Raw genomic sequence first — 16,492 nt, 5'->3', positions numbered from 1 at the left:
CTTTTAATCAATGTTAGGAAAAAAATGGTGTCTTATCATGGGAGAAATAGACTCCTTTCTCCACTGTGATAGATGAGTTTACTGATGAAGAACTTAAAATTCGGTTTTGTAAGAGATGGTAATCAAGATCTTTAGAAATCTTTGAAAACCCTTGCAGATATTAATTTATAACCTATTTTATACTAAAATAAAGACATTGTATTAGAGAATATAAATGATATTATGTCTTAAGAGTTTAAGATAAGAACTATATCATTAATTTTCCTTTTTCAGTTTCTGGTCAGAATTTTCTGTTTCCCTTGTTTGAGCTAATAGTAAAAGAATGGTTCAAGAGTGGTGAATGATATATTTCTGTGTATATGTACCAGTGAAGTTCATTCTCCATCTTTCATTATAGACCTTTAAACTTTTGTTACTTCATATTATAAGGTGTCAGTGGCTACACTTTGAGCCCACCATGTTTTAGGATTCTGTGTATAACATAAATGCTTTGATGAAATGACACTCCCTGTCACCCTGGGAAGCTTGATGTTGAACTAACCCCCATTGCTAAGTGAGTCATTATTTTGTCACCCTGGAGCATATCACAAGGTCAAAAAACTTTGTGATCTATTCTAAGGCCATTTGTCACCCAGAATGAACCTGCTATACCTAGAGTAGAACCAGTGTAGAAAAATACTTGTGATTTTTATTACACCACAATACATTTGTTACAGAAATAGAAGGAACATGCTCACATACATACACATGTTCAATAGAAGTGTCACAATCCCACCACCCAGAGACAGTGTGAATGTTCTGGTGCAGATAAGCTTCTAGAATATTCATATGCAGATGCAGATCAAGTCATAGAAGTGATTTGCTTCTGGCCAAGATGGCTTTATTGTCTTGTGCAACCAAAACAAACAACCCAAACCAGATAAAGTACGTGAGACAACTCTAATAGAGACAATAGACAGTAAAGCAAAAATAAAACAGAAACCAATCATGATTCCTTCACTTGGAACATCTATGATTGCTCTGGCTCACTGACTTCAGAGTTATCAAAATGTAATACAGAAAAAGAGGCCCTGGGAGGAGCCCAGTGAGCTCACTGGGTGAGAGGGTGGAACTGAGAGTCATGATAGGCCAGGATAGCTGCACTTTGCAAGACGGCACACCAGAGAAAGCTGTTCAAGAAGAGCACCTCAGAACTTCAGAGCCCCCTCCAAACCTCAGTGTTTATGTAAGTACATGCAAATGAAGAAAGGACCCAAATGGCAAGCAAGAACAACCAAGAAAGCTGGAGAGAAGAGCTCTTGATACGCACAGTGCAGGAATGATGTCTGTTCCTTCCACACAGACTGAAACCTCTTAATCCATGAGACATTGAGTGGAGTGCTCAGAGCACACAGAGGAGCCTTGTTCCAGCAGCGGGAGTTACTAACTCTTGACAGAACAGTGGATCTGTTTTCAACTAACGCATGTTAAAAATTAATATCCAGAAGGATGAGTATAAAAAGAATGTTAGCTATATCCTATGATAAAACTCAAGAATATTTATAAGGATAGCAATATCCAGCACTCAGGATGAAGTTCTCAATGTCGGCCATCTAATAAAGGATTGCTTGGTATGTAAAGGGACAAGAAATTATAATCAATGACAAAGAGAATAAGTCACTTGAAATATCCTGGAATAAAGCTGTTAGAATTAGCAGTAAGGACATGAACATTGTTACTATAATTCTGTTATTTACATCAAATAAATTAAAGAGAGTACAAATCAAATGTCTAGAATTATAATATCTGTAGAGGAATAAATGAACTGATTGGGATTAAGCAGATATTGGAGTTGAGAAGATCACTGAACTTGAAAACATAGACCCAAAATAAAGCATAATGCAAATAAATCAATGGGAAAATGTTACTGAGGATGTTGGGAAAAAGATGCACTAACCCATTGTTGATGGCAGTGTAAACTAGTACATCCATTATGGAAAACAATGAGGACATTCCTGAGGGATCTAAAAATAAATCTATCATATGACCCAGTCATTCCATTCCTGAGAATGTATCCAAAGGAGACGAGATTAGCATAGGAAAGTTATCTGTACCCTCATGTTTGTAGCCGATCAACTCACAAAAACTAAAATATGGAATCAGTCAATTTCCATTAACAAATGATTGGGTAAATATATCATGGCATATATACATTATAGAATACTTGTCAGCCTTACAAAGATGGCATCCTGTCTTTTGTGCAAAATGGATACAATTAGGGAACATTATGCTAAGAGGAACAAGCCAGTCTCAAAAAGACAAATATCAAATGTTTCCTCTGATTTGCGGTAACTAATATATAGAGTGCGAAATTGTGTAAGATTGACATTTTGAAATTTCATTATTGTTTAAAGGCCTACTTTATACTCTTAAGAAACAGTGTTTTTTTCCCTACTTATTACTTGTTGAATTCTTTATTTAGTAAAGTGCTAAGCTTGTGATTATTTGCATGTTATCCTTGCACAGGGGCCATGCTAATCTTCTCTGTATCGTTCCAATTTTAGTATATGTGCTGCCGAAGCGAGAAAAAGCTTATGATTATAGTCAATTAAAATATGTTATTTTAAAAGTCAAAAGAAAAATAAGAGGTGGGCAAGTGGGAGAGAGGGAATGAGGGAAGTTTGAATGCTTTTAGAATTGCATGTGTGAAATTCATGAAACTTGTCACCTTTATAATAAATATTATTAATAATAGACTATAATATAATAAAAATAAATTTACAATATATGTCTAACATATAAGAAGAAATTCAAAGTGTCTGGAATGGACACATAGGAGGAAGCCTGATTATAATTTGTTATAAAGCCACCATAACCAAGAGAGTGTGGTATTGGCAAAAAGATAGATAAACAGACAAATTTAACAAAAAAGAGATACCAGAAATAGAACTGTCCTCCATCCCATACACGAAAAACTGATTTTCAACAAAGATGTCAAGCCATTTCTGTGGGGAAAAAAAGGATAATGTTTCATAAATGTTCCTGGGACAAATGGATATTGATTCTCAGGAAAAATTAACTTTTAAAGCTCTCTCTGAAATTTAACCCAAACTGAATCATAGGAAAAGCTTAAAACCTAAAGTTTTAATTGTCTAGTAGAAAACATAATTTACAATAAAAGAGGTATGGAAATAGTCTAAATGAAAAGGTGGCTTTTATATTTTCTTAACTGATCTTATTTTTACTCAAAAGTTTTAAAACTTTCCCTGGTTTTAGAGGTTGGCTTTGATTTCTTTTAGTTTTCTCTTTTTTTCCTCTGCTTCTTATGCCAACATGTTAATGAGTGCTGGAGCAATTGAACTGCTGCTAATGGGCATTACATTATTATTACTGTCTAGGAGTGGTGTTGTTTTTGGATAGAAAATGCATTAACTCTGCCCAATTTAAAGTTTCCCTTATAACTCCAGATCTAAATGCTCTGAGTTAAATGGTGGAATATGGTCTCAAATAGGCAATGTCAGTACCATGGAGAAAATTGAAGGATAAGAAGAGGCTGTCATAACAATTCTATCTTCCTCTGCGACAGGCTGACATACTGAAAGAATCCCAATATTCAAGATGTTTAAAATCTGATGCTTGAACGCACAGATGAGATTTTAAAGAAATGTTCAGAACACTGACCAGTGCACTCTTCCTACTGAGGCATAACCTAACTTCATCACTCAGTTTTGTAGCAAAGAACATTCTCTGGGTATCCCTGGAGATATTGGGGTTGTCCTTGTTTTGGTGAAGATTCATTTTTATAACAGATCAGAGATAAGAGAATTCTGGCTACATACAGAAGGGAATTCATACTCCTGAGGACAGTGTCTTGAGGAGAATTTAGGAAAACTTCACCAATGATGGCAGCACTGCCATGCATTGCAGCGTGGCGGTCATATTGACATTGCTTTATTTGGTTGTTCACCAAGGAATTCAAGTGGGAAGAAAACCATTTATGAAATAAAATTGAAATTTGGAATTAATTAAAAATATTCACATGGAAAATCAATACTTCAGAGTAATTCAGAAGAATAATAAATAAGCACTAGCTTTGCACCAGTCAAGATTTCTCATCTGTAATCACATTCTCTGAGAATTAGGGTAGGGAAGAGAGGAAGTTGTGAAGAATATTCTTTCCATTGTCCATTATCCCTGCCATGCTCATTTCTCCAGGGTCTCTTGTGATGGTTCTTTGTTTTGAAATGTCCAGCACTAACCAGGTTGATGGAGAAGACTTCCAAGATCCAGCATGTTGACAGCTGCCCTTTCCTCACCTGGGAATAGATACATCTGTAGTGTGGTGGAGTCCTGTGTGCTATAGTCTTCCATCCTTTCATATTTCAATAGGCTGACAGCAAGGCAGTCCTCCTTGGATGGTCACATTTACTGCTTTATGACCATCATAGGGACACTCATCAGTGCCAACGAAAGCCAGACAACGAGCTTTTCAACACCACTTGAAAGGCCTCTTTCGATAACCTCCCCATTATGCCTGTGTGCTGTGCACGCTGGCATATTCGTCATACCTTTACCCTCTTGCTCTTGGAATTGTGTGCATTTCAGCTTTCCTCCTGGCTTTCCCACCACGTTGTGTACTGCATATACTAGAAGTTTCTTTGACTACTCCTCGGCCGCCATGTTCTCTCCAAGTGATGACACTGATGGTATTATTTTGCTGGTTCCTTCTCTGCTTCTCTGACAACATCTGATCTCTTTTGTGAATCTTCTGTCCTGCACCCACTGCCCCATGTTTTCAATACCTGTGGTCTCAGTGTTCTGGAACTTTTGACCTTTTAATCTCAGAGTTACCTGCTGGAACTCATTCTAATGGAGTACAAATGTTCTACCGCTTCCAACCCATCTGTCCTGGAATCTTCCACCATATGCTTGAGTGACCAGTTCTTTATTATGACTCACATCCATTCCTACAAGTCTGGTCATCATATACACTCCTGCAATACTAGGGTCTTCTCCTTCCTGGGATTCTTTTTTTTAATTACGACATGCATATTTCAATAAAACATTGTGTTAATCTGGCTAAGCATTTGGTAAGCATTTCTTTGATTTTTCACTTAGAAGTATTATAAAAAAATTGTTTTGGCTTGAATGACAGAATAAGTCTGAGAATACAAAATCTTAGAAAAACAGAATTGGTGGGCCTGGACTTTCTCAGTCACATATGCCGGAAATGTTTGCAGCTTTGTAAGCTATGGATGTCCTACTTTGATTCTGGTGGTTCTTTCTTGGTTGTTTCACATACCTCACCCCAAATGAGGTTTTTACATAGCCATTCAAAGCATTCCATGAGTCTCAATTGTCTGTAGGTTTCCCTGCCGAATTTAAACGAGTTCATAAAGTTTCATTTGTCACTTGTAAAGTTGTTTTCAAGGGCAGCCATTTGGTAAGCAGCTAGATGCAAAAGATTAAGAATTTCAAAATTTCATGGTTTGATAAGTTTTAACTTTGAGATTTTTTTTTGGATAATCTATTCTGGTTGTGTTATATCTGTGGCACTGTTTTTGGTGCCAGAACTTTTCTAGAATTGTTTTGATAAGCAGTAATTAGTGAACATGTGTCACATCACTCTTTCCAACCCTGGCCTTCGTAGGGTTGTTTCCCTGAATCCTTTCTTGGGTGTGGTCTTGGGGTCTAATATCCCATGAGATCTGTCATTGACCCCCAAGGCATAGATGTATTTCCTGTGACTTACATGGCCACGCCACCCCACTACTGGGCATGTTCCCACACTGGGGCCTCCCATGGTTGTGCCTTGTCAGTATGCTTCTGACTCATTGGTTCCATAAATGTTTGGTCCAGGGACCTAAAGAAAAGATCTTGAACTTGCATCAAATGGATAGCTTCATGCAGTCATTGACCTCACCGTGATGTGTAGTGACACAGAAGTCAGAAAAACCATGTGGGCCAAGTAGAGGCTCCCCTACCTGGGACCCTTGTGAATGCTCTGCTGGCTACTAGGTTTTCTGGGGAGTTAGCGTCTATGCTCTAGCTGGGAGAAGTTCTTTTTGAATCAATAGAATAGCCTTAGAGATAAAAAAAAAAGAATTTATCTTTCAATGGGAGAAATACTGCCACGCAGTTTCATGTTTTGTCACTCTTTGCTTTTTTCATCCAAATAGAGGAGAATAATTGCATTAGTCCAGGTGATCAGATCAACCAAGATTGGAATTAGAAGTGGTAACTTGATTTTTATCTGTGTCTTAGGATTGCTTGTCTTTCATGTAAAAATTGGCTTCTTTGCATGAAAAACAAAAAAGTTCGTCATTTTCAAACTCACAATGAGGAACACATGTTCTTTGTTGAGCCTTGTACTGGGCTCCAGGACCCTAGACATAAGGTCCTGCAAGACCCTGCTGTACTCCTTTCCTTCTTATCTCATCTCTCTCTGTTTCTTGACATGGTGAGCTGCCTGAACCTGTGCAGAGAAAGGCCTGTCTGATTCCATTTCCCCTTTGCTCTCTGCAGGGACTGGATTTTGCGGGATTCACTGCACACATGTTCGTTGGGATTTGTTTCATCCTCCTGGTCTCATTCCCACTCCTCAGACTCCTCTACTGGAACAGAAAGCTTTATAACAAGGAGCCTAGTGAGATTGTTGGTGAGTATATACCCCTCCTCATCCAGCCTCAGACTTCACTGCTCTGTCTTACTTTCCTTACTGATGGGCAGGAGGCATTATCAAATGTAGAACATCGAAGAAGGATCCACCATTGGGACGATCCTTGCTTGAGATCTGTGGCTGATTGTCCACATGTGCCACCTTGGAGCACACAGAATGCTTTTATGAACTGTGCCTCTTTATTTTTCTATCATATGTAACATGATGCCTACCATGTAGATCTCACATGTCATGACTTCCTGAAACCACTTTTGTATAACACACAACATCTAGAATGTAGACAGCGGTGCTCTAGTTTTATATCAGCTTGAATGACCGATTTGGAGGTGTGATCTCTGCAGCGATAAGGCTGTGTTGATCATTAGCACAAAGGTGAGTCACCAGCCGGCAAGCAGAGGGCTTACAACCATCATACTGCTTTTGACACTTAAAAATTTAGATGTTTTGTTAATAAAAATACCTACTAGAATATGTCACAAACAATAGGTTATTTGAAAAACAACCATTCCCTCCTCAATGAGACGTAGAGTGTGGATTGTAGTAAGAGACAAGCGCCAAGTGGGGTTTCCCTAGCAGCCGTTACCTCCTAGGTAAGCACATTCCACTTGGTTCTGTCTTTGCCTGGTTGGAACACATATGGAACCACATCAAGTAATCTTTAGGAAGTGAACTGAAAAACATCAGGATAACAGCTGATGGAGGGACGCACAATGATGATATCTCCTGGTTTGTGGGCCGATGTGGCAGAGTTGAAACTTAAGAGACAGGATCAGAACTCACAATGACTCTGGTCATGTAAGGATATTGAGTCTTGCCTAAAAAGATCTAGCTTTAATTTACAGGCTCTGTGTCACCCACTGGATATGTGAAGGAAGAGTCTCTTTCTTTGTCATAATCTAGAAAGGTGTTAGATATATGGATGAATAGAAGTAGCAGTGTTTTATGATTAAACAGGGCATAGATTGGTAGGACAAGACTAGTAAAAGGCTACTAAGAAGCAATCAGAATTGGCAAGCAAGACAGCCTGTATAAGCTTATGACCTTGGACAGGAACAAGGGAACAGGCAAGAATAATAACAGTGCCCTCTGCTGCTCTTATGGCCCCTACTGCTATGAATTATGCTTATTGTTGTGTAGCCTTAAATCTTTTCTCTAGCTTGTTGGAGACTCATTCTTTAACCTATTGATTTAGTTTCTTTAAAGATTTATTTTATGTATTTGAAAGGTAGAGTTACAATGAAAGAAAAAGAAAGATGATAGAGAGAAGAGAGAGAGAGAGAGATGAGAAAGAGAGAAAGAGAGAGAGATATCACATTCATTAGCTGGTTCACTTCTCAATGGCCAGGGCTGGAAAACTCTGAGTGGGCCCGAAAGGGGATGAGGCCACCTCTGTCAAGGGCACATCATCAGGAAGCAACCCAGGAACCTAGAAGGGCACACTCACTGATGTCTAGTCTGGTCAATTGCTTCAGAGAGTAGCTCTTAGCATTTGACTTACGTGGGTGAAAGTTCTTTGTACTTCACAAATAGACCTGTTTCAGAAGGAGGGAGGAAGGGAGGGAGAGAGGGGAGAGAGAATGAACTTCTCTCCACTAGTCCACTTCCCAAATGCTGGGAACTGGGAACTTAATACATGTCTCCTGTGTGGGTGACAAGGACCTCACTTTTGCCTTCAAGGGTCTGCATTAGCAGGAACCTAGTCTGGAGCCAAGGATGGGTACTGAAATCAAGCACTGTAACAGGGGATGTGGGTGGCCTGACTGCCCTGGATATTTTGCAAAAAGGGTTTTTTAAAAAAGCATTTTATTTATTTATTATATTTATTTCAGGGAGGGAGGAGATGAAAGGAGGGAGAGAGAAAGAGAGAGAGAGAGAAAGAGAGAGAGAAAGTGGTCATATCAACCAGGACTAGTCCATGCCAAAGCCAGGATCAGGGAACTTGGTCTGGGTATCTAGGTGAAAGATAATGACATTTTATTGAAGTTGAGAGAATTGGATGAAATGCTGGTTGTACATGGACTTACACTGAAGTTGTTTCACCATTCTGTCTCCCTTTTCTCTCTAGACAGAAACTGTTCAGAGGGCTTGTCTGTTGCCTTGTTCACTGGTGATTCTTCTTACTCGCCTTCTCCTCCACATTCCTCCCCTCCTTTCCTTTCTCCTTCTTTTTCTCCCTCCTTTGCTCTTTTTCCTCTTTTCTTCCTCCTCTTCCTTTTCTCCTTCCTCCTCTGTTTTCCCCTCTTCCATCTCTATTTAGATTATCATGAGCTTGTAGATGGTTTAATGATGTGAGACTTTTAGAAATGATCTCATTGCTCTATTTTTCTAAAGGGGCTTTTGCATTATGCTAGTGTTTGTTTTGTTAGGAAGCTGTTTGTAAAGCTCAAGCTTTGGAGAAAACTTTGTTTTAGTGTTCCTGTGTTTAATTCTCTATTCTGAGTCTTGATGGGCTTTGTTTGCGGTCTGAATCTCTTTGCCCAAGTCATCGTTACATTCTCTGTGTTAACAGTACACTTGCCACATAACAGATGATCAGCAAAGGATATATTGAGTAGAGTGGGATTAAAAGGTGGTATGTTAGTTTTCTTGTTTGAACCATAAGGTTCATGCTACCTCACAGGTCTTTGGATTATTGCCTTATTTATATCCTGAGCTAATTTCCAGGTGCCTTAAACCTTGATTGAAAAGCTTTGATCTTTTAATTCCACCTTTAATTCTTGCAATATGCAACATAAGACATTGTGTATGACTGGGTCTCTGGAAATATCATGCTTTATTATATTTGGATGAGCATTGCATACGCATTATGTAGTGTTTTTGATGGTTAAATAGAAGTTAAATATAAGCATTCATGAAACATTTTCTGTCTTAAGAAGCAGTGCAGTGACAAATAATTTCTCTCTACTCTAGATTGGAAGATGTCTAAGTTCAGTGGTGGGTGAAAATTCAGCTTCTTCTATTAATGTCAGTGTCTCACGTGCCATTCTCCACTTCTCTGACCCACGTCTTATACTTGTGCCTCGTTGGCCGTAAGGGCTTCTCCCACCTGCTGGGCATCATCCCCTGAGAGTTACACTGGCACTTTCTGTTTTCACCAGACCTCACTCAATGATTGGGTGAGACCTAGATTTGGGCTGAAATCAGGATCTGTGTTACTTCTTATGGGAAGGGGACAAGGTTATCTGGGGCTAGTTTTATTGATGTATCTTTTTCAAGAATGGAATTTGTTCTTTACCCTAGGCTTTGAAGTTGTATTACTTCACTTCTGTGGTGACTCTTATGCCAGCTTTGTTACATGGTTCCATTACAATCATTCAAAGGTTTGGGAATGGCTGCTTTGTGTTGACCTTGAGCCACCTGCCTTTTGTCAGTGTGTGTACTGTGTGAGAGTTGCTGAGAAATCCCAGCCTTTCCTTCCTGTCCCGGTAGAACTGAAGCACGAAATTCACGTCTGGCGCCTGACAGCACAGCGCATCAGCCCAGCCAGCCGGGAGGAGACAGCTGTGCGTGGCCTGCTGATGGGAAAGGTGCTGGCACTGGAGCACCTGCTGGCACGAAGACTGCACAGCTTCAACAGGTACTGAGCGGGATACTGCTGGAATCACATGGGGTACTGCTGTGATTCTCATCATTAGCAGTTGTGTTTAATGGGAGGCTGGCATGAGCATCCTATTTCACTAACATATTAACAGTGTCTGAATGTAATATAGTACACTAATGAAATGAGCTACAAGGAGGGTTCTTCGAGAGAATTTCATAGCATTGTAAAATGGTGATACTAGTTGCGTACTATGGGATAGTTTTTAGCTGTCACATAATGGGATAATTCTTTCATAGTGCAGTCTTTTGGTTAACACTCACTTAACTATGCGTAGTGTATGATGATATTAATGTAGTTTAAGAACATAAGAACAGGCTAAGAGTTTGAACAACTTTCCCAGTGCTAGATGGTGTGATAAGTCAGGCTGAGGACTGAATTCATACCACTGGGTTTCCCATATTTTATTTTTGTTTTCCTTTAGTTCAATAGCTTTATTTATTTTATTTTAAAGGCATATTTAAAGAGAGAAGGAGAGATAGACAAGTGCTTCCATCTGCTGGTTCACTTCCCAAATTGCCACAACAGCCAGAACTGAGCTAATCCAAAGTCGGGAACAGGAACTTTTTTTTCCATGTTGGTGCAGGGTCCCAAGGAGTTGGGCCATTGTCTGCTGCTTTCCCATGCCATAAGCAAGATGGTGGATCAGAAATTGAGCAGGTGGAACATGAAGCAATGCCCACAGGGGATGCCTGCACCACGTAGAGGATTAGCCTGTTGAGCTGGCTCTGCTTCCCACATTTTAAATCAAAAGCAATTGATGTTACACATCTGGCAAAATTATTCTCCTTGCAGTTAATTTTTAGGCTTCTCAAGGAATACTTAAACCCTTCTCAGTTCATTTCTTGGTATTCATTTTTAGTCACAGCTGAGACTTAAAAGGTAACCATGAGTTTGGTGAGGCTTTTTTTTCTCATTACTGCGAGGTACTGAGTTCCAGTCTGTCAGCAATCTGGTAGCTGTGACATGAAAGCAGAAACTCATTGGCTCCAAAAGATGTTACTGCATTCCTACAAATGAGATAGGTGGGGCTTGGGAGCTGGGTGGAGATGAGAACTTTTTTAGGGCAAAGGAACCATGGATCCTGGGGAGCAAACTTGAAAATGGTCTCACATGAGGCTGGTCACTGAAGGCAGCAGGCACGTGAGGGCTCACATTGCACTGCTGCCTTCCGGACTGGTCTCTGAGTGTTGGAGAAGGTCACAGGTCAGCCTCTGGAGAAGCATGTGATGCAAAGACCCAGAGATGCAGGGTGAAATGTCAACTCTGCAGCATTAGCTGCATCCCCAGCCCAGCACCCACCTCCACCCAGGGAGGCTGGACAAGCAGGACTTGTATACAAAGGCTAAAGGACCCCTGGGTATCCTTGTTTTGATGTTTTTATTAGAGAGAATGAGATAGAAAGGAGTATAGAGATAGCAAGCTCCCAGCTCTTTCCTGGAAAACATACAATGACCAGGTCTGGGCTGGGCCAAAGACAGGAGTGAAAAGTTCAACCCAAGATTATCATGAAGGTATCAGGAACCCACTTCTTTAAACCATTATGTGCTGCTGGAGTCAAGAATTGGAATTGGGTATCTCATCCAAGCACTTTGAAACAGGACATGAGTGTTTGATACACCTATACCCTATCAACTTTTAAGACAGGCATACATAGTAAAAGAGGCAATTTTCATTTGCTGAAGATGCAGAAATAATTGGTCTTTGCTTGGGGTGATCTCAGACTCACAATTGTGAAGAAACACATGGGCTTGGAAATTAACCATCATCAGATCCTGGGCTGGCAAGAGACACCCAGAGGCCACACATTCCCTGGGCAGCAGATGGGAGTGAAGGTCATCTGAGGGGAGTGCTAGTTCTGCAAGTCTTGCTTTTAGCTTCCTTGTAACAGCCTTCTTTAGAATCATTCAAATGGGTCCTCATGGAGCCCACTGCCTGCGTGGTCAGACTGCTTTTAATCTTGTGATGAGTTACGAAAATGACATTTTCTTTTAGGCAGCTACTTTTCCCTGATTGGCATGGGAGAAAATGAGCCGAAAAGGTTGGCTAAGTTAGAAAGATGAATAGGAAGGGCAAATTGGAGGTGCTGGGACAGAGATGAATGTTCTGTGACAGATATAAAACTTCTTGAAACCTGACCCTTGATGGATACAAATTACCACGAAGGAAAAAGGCCTTTCTGTTTCCACGCTTTCCTTCAGCTAGTTGTCAAGGTACAAGGTTCTCCTTTTGGAAACAAGAACTTCAGAAAATAAGAGGTATACAGGTGGCGTGCAGTCACTCCTCTTGCTTTCTTTTTGGCATGTGAATGAAATGTGTTTCATGATGTTTCATGTGCCCACAGTAGCCATGCTTGCTGGTCAGGGTTCTGACAGAAGCATCAGCGGACATACACACTCACAGGTCTTCACAATGTTTTGCGGAACGTGCTATTAATTTTAATAACTTCTGAAGCCTCTGTGTGTGTGCAAGCGTACATGCAGATAGGAAAGAAATCATTTAATAGGATAATTGGACTCACACGGGTCTGAAACTGGTTACACAACGGGCTACTTGAGTGTTGGAGACCTTAGGATGCTGGTAGTCTGGCTGAGTCTCTGTAAGGAAGCTGGGGTGTAATTCTCATTGTAAGACCACTGGCCCGGCAAGCCCAGAGATTGCTGTTGTTAGTCCTGAAGTCCAGGAGCCAGAGAGCCTCGATTTCCAGTGTTCGATGACAGGAGAGGTGTGTGATGCCGTGTCTCAGAGATGCCCATGTTCAACCCTTCCCTATTTTGTCTTTCTGTCCCAACCAGCTGAATGGTAGCCAACCATACTGAGGACACATCTTTCTCTCTGGACTCACTTAGACCCAAGCTGCTGTTTTGCTGGAAGCACCTTCCTAGGTACACCAAGAAAAGTCTAGGTTTTAGGTATTCCTTAGTTCAGGCAGTTGGACTCCAAGAATCAATCATATTACAGATGCAAATACACACTTATTTCAGCATTTGGATCACTTTATGTACATTTTTTCTTTGCAAGTAATGCATGGACTTATTTTCTAATCAGTAAAGCAAATTCTGGTTGCCTTCTGTTGCCAGTTGTGGTCCTTACCTGTCTGCCTCTGTGTCTGTGCCTGTGCATGTGTCTGTCTGTGCCAGCCTCAGAGTGTTGTTGACTGCTGCCCTGTCAGTTCACTGGGATATGACTGGGAAAATAATGAGTCTGTTCTCTTCTCTTTCAGACAAATCTCACAGGAAGACAAAAATTGGGAGACCAATATCCAGGAGCTGCAAAAAAAGGTATCATGGTTTCTAGTCTCTGGGATTTATCTCTTGACTAGAGAGCCATGGATTCCTTTTCTTTTTTAGAAGTATTTATTTATTTATGTTTATTTGAGATGAAGAGTTATAAAGAGAGAAGGAGAGACACACCGAGAGGGATATTCCATCTGCTGGTTCACTTCCCAAGTGTCTACAGTGCCTGGAGCTGGACTAGTTCAAAACCAAGAGCATGGAGCTTCTTCAAGGTTCCCATGTGGGTGCAGGGGCCAAAGATATTGAGGCCTCCTTTACTGCGCTCTCAAGCCATACCACCCATACATGTTAACCCAGAATGTGAATGGCTTAAGCTCAATCAAACGTCATAGATTAGTAGACTGGGTTAAAAAGCAAAACCCATCTATTTGTTGTCTGTAAGAAACACATTTCGCCAACAAAAATCAGCAGAAACTATATCTCATCGATTTTGATATTTTTGTGCTTATTAGTTTCATCTCTTCAAAACACTTTCTTTTGATTATTCAATGACTCATAGGTCTTACAGTAGCATGATTTTCTTCAAGAAGGTTCTTGATTTTCTTTTTCATTTCATCAGTGAAAAATTAGTCATTCAGTAACATGTTATTTAACTTCATGGTATTGTTAATTTCTTTTTTTCTCCCTGATGCTGATTTTGCTTTGTGGCTTTTCATTTAAGGGGTTGTATAGTAGCTGTGTAATGGAGACTCTCATATCTAGTAATATGTTATTTAACTTCATGGCATTATAAATTTCTATTTTTCTTCCTATTGTTGATTTTGTACTACGACTTTTCGTTTAAGGGGATATACAGTAACTGTGAAATGGAGATTAACATATCCAGATGTGAGGATATGATGTAGTATGCATCTCTACTTCTAAGCAAAGATGGATTTACAATGAAACTGTTTACTATATCTTGACAATAGAATGCTGGACTCTGCCATTGTCCATGCCCGCAATGATGGGCATATGATGGACATATGACTGCGTATGAAGAACTATACTTTAGTAATGATATAGATAAACTAGGTGTGGGGGGGATTGGGGCTGGGATAAGGGAAGTACCGGGAGCCTATTGAACTGTACTATAAAATGATAATAAATAAATAAATAAATAAAAAAGATAAAAAAGGAAGTGGAACAGCTGGGACCCCCGCCAGCCCCCATTTGAGATCCTGGTGCTGCGGGTGGAGGATTAGCCTGGTTTGCCAAGGTGCCAGCCCCTGGATTGTTTTTTGTTATCTCACTCAGGTTTAATACTGGAAGCCATTTCTGTTTTTATTGCTGTAGCAGTAGGCAACACAAAATCTGTTTCTATGAATTAAGGGGGAAACTATGCTATTATAAGTTTATTTTGTCAGGAAATTGAGACAGTAACATTTTTATGCTCTTTAAGATGCCCCAAAATTGTGTTCTGGAGACACATCCAGAGCCCACCCACCCAGTGGACCTGAGACTCACTAGCCCTGCCTGACTCTGAAATGCGTGTCTCCTGGTTCTTGTGTTCAGGAGAGATAATTGAGGCTTGTGAACTGTGACCTGGACTGGCAGAGACAGAGGATGTGTGGTGTCCTGCCACAGTACTCTGAGTTTTGAGACAGAGTAAGTTATTTTTAAAGATTAGCTTATTTATTTATCCGAAAGGCTTAGTGATAGCCATGTGCACACGCCCGCACACACACACACACACACACACACACACACACACACACACACACACACACACACACACGAAGTGGGTAAATGGAAGAGAGAGAGAGGGAGAGAGAGAGAGAGAGAGAATATTCACGAGAGAGTCAGGGAGCACTGGTCCATCTGATGGTTCACTCCTCCAATGCCTGCAACACCTGGGCCTGGGCCAGGTCAAAGCAGGAACCAGTTGGTTCACACATGGATGGTTGGTGCCCAAGTATATCTGATGCCTCCCAGGAGCATTAGCAGGGGTCCTGCTATTGCAAGAACATGTGTGCTTCTTCACCATGGGCTTTGCATAATAGGAAAGTTGAATGAAAGGCTGTGACCACATAGACACCTGTGGAAATACTGTGTCTTGAATGACCAGATCGCTGGAGGTGATTTGTCACCTTCCCACCAGACGCTGGGAAAGGGCTGGAACAGCTTAACACTCTCTGTGTTATATTGGGAATCTGATGTTGTATAAAAGACTATTGCTTTTTATGTCTATTGTGTTTACTTTTCATAACAATTTTGGATGCAGTGATCCAGACTCTGTACAATTTTCTTTCTACCACATTACCTTGTTATTTTATTTCAAGTTCAAGATCTTCTTTCTTTCATTATAAGGAGGAGCTTGTAACAATTCAAGTCACGTAGGGCTGTGGACACAATGCAGGAATCAAAGGCTGCACTGAGTAAATGAGATGTGTTTTTCTTTCTCACAGCACAGGATATCAGACCAGATTCTGCTCATCAAATGCCTGACAGTGCTGGGATTTGTTATCTTCACATTCTTCCTCAATTCATTTGTCCCTGGTGTTCATCTTGATCTAGGTGAGTCTAATTTTTTTGTTAGGTTTCGTTGTTAGAGCTTGCAATTGATATCATAGGCTGAAGGGGAAAGACATCGAGGCAGATGCTCACCCAGTCCTTATGGGAAGCAGCAGTGAGGCACGGAGGCTGGTGAGGGCAGAGGGGAATTGTGGGCAGAAGCCTTTCTGTGCTTACTTCTTTTTGATGAGAGAGGAGAAGAGTGAGAGAGAGAGAGAGAGAGAGAGAGAGAAATATTGAGATCCACTGTCTGCCAACTCAGAGCAGGTACTGTCATCTCTACTGCACTTGCTAACTAGGTCTTTCAAGGTTTCCTTAACAGAGACAAGGAGGTTCATTGGCAAAGCTAGGCCTGCCTTCCCCACAGAACAGCTCAAGGGGATGACTAATTGAGAGACTGTGAAAGAGCAAGAGAGTCCAGAGACCTCTGTGCAAAAGGTCCCTCCT

At 40.6% G+C, this 16,492-nt stretch overlaps 1 protein-coding gene and 1 non-coding gene across 2 annotated transcripts in view; one reads left to right on the top strand and one right to left on the bottom strand.

The window, feature by feature from the left end:
* The window catches only part of OCA2 (OCA2 melanosomal transmembrane protein), a 198,186-nt gene that overhangs the window by 74,527 nt on the left and 107,167 nt on the right, over positions 1–16,492 (top strand). The window contains exons 14-17 of the mRNA XM_040969948.1: positions 6,505–6,637; positions 10,088–10,235; positions 13,480–13,537; positions 15,940–16,048. Coding sequence (XP_040825882.1) covers positions 6,505–6,637; positions 10,088–10,235; positions 13,480–13,537; positions 15,940–16,048 — 448 coding nt within the window. The remainder of the gene's footprint in view (positions 1–6,504; positions 6,638–10,087; positions 10,236–13,479; positions 13,538–15,939; positions 16,049–16,492) is intronic.
* On the bottom strand, positions 2,460–2,563 carry LOC121149545. The gene has a single exon (XR_005882701.1). It is a non-coding gene; the product is annotated as a U6 spliceosomal RNA (small nuclear RNA).

Source organism: Ochotona curzoniae, unplaced genomic scaffold (genome assembly GCF_017591425.1).
Source record: "Ochotona curzoniae isolate NIBS_2020 unplaced genomic scaffold, NIBS_Ocur_1.0 scaffold_4701, whole genome shotgun sequence".
In the NCBI taxonomy this organism is placed as follows: Eukaryota; Metazoa; Chordata; class Mammalia; order Lagomorpha; family Ochotonidae; genus Ochotona; species Ochotona curzoniae.
Note: the sequence above shows the minus strand (reverse complement) of the source record. Positions and strands in the feature narration are given on the sequence as shown.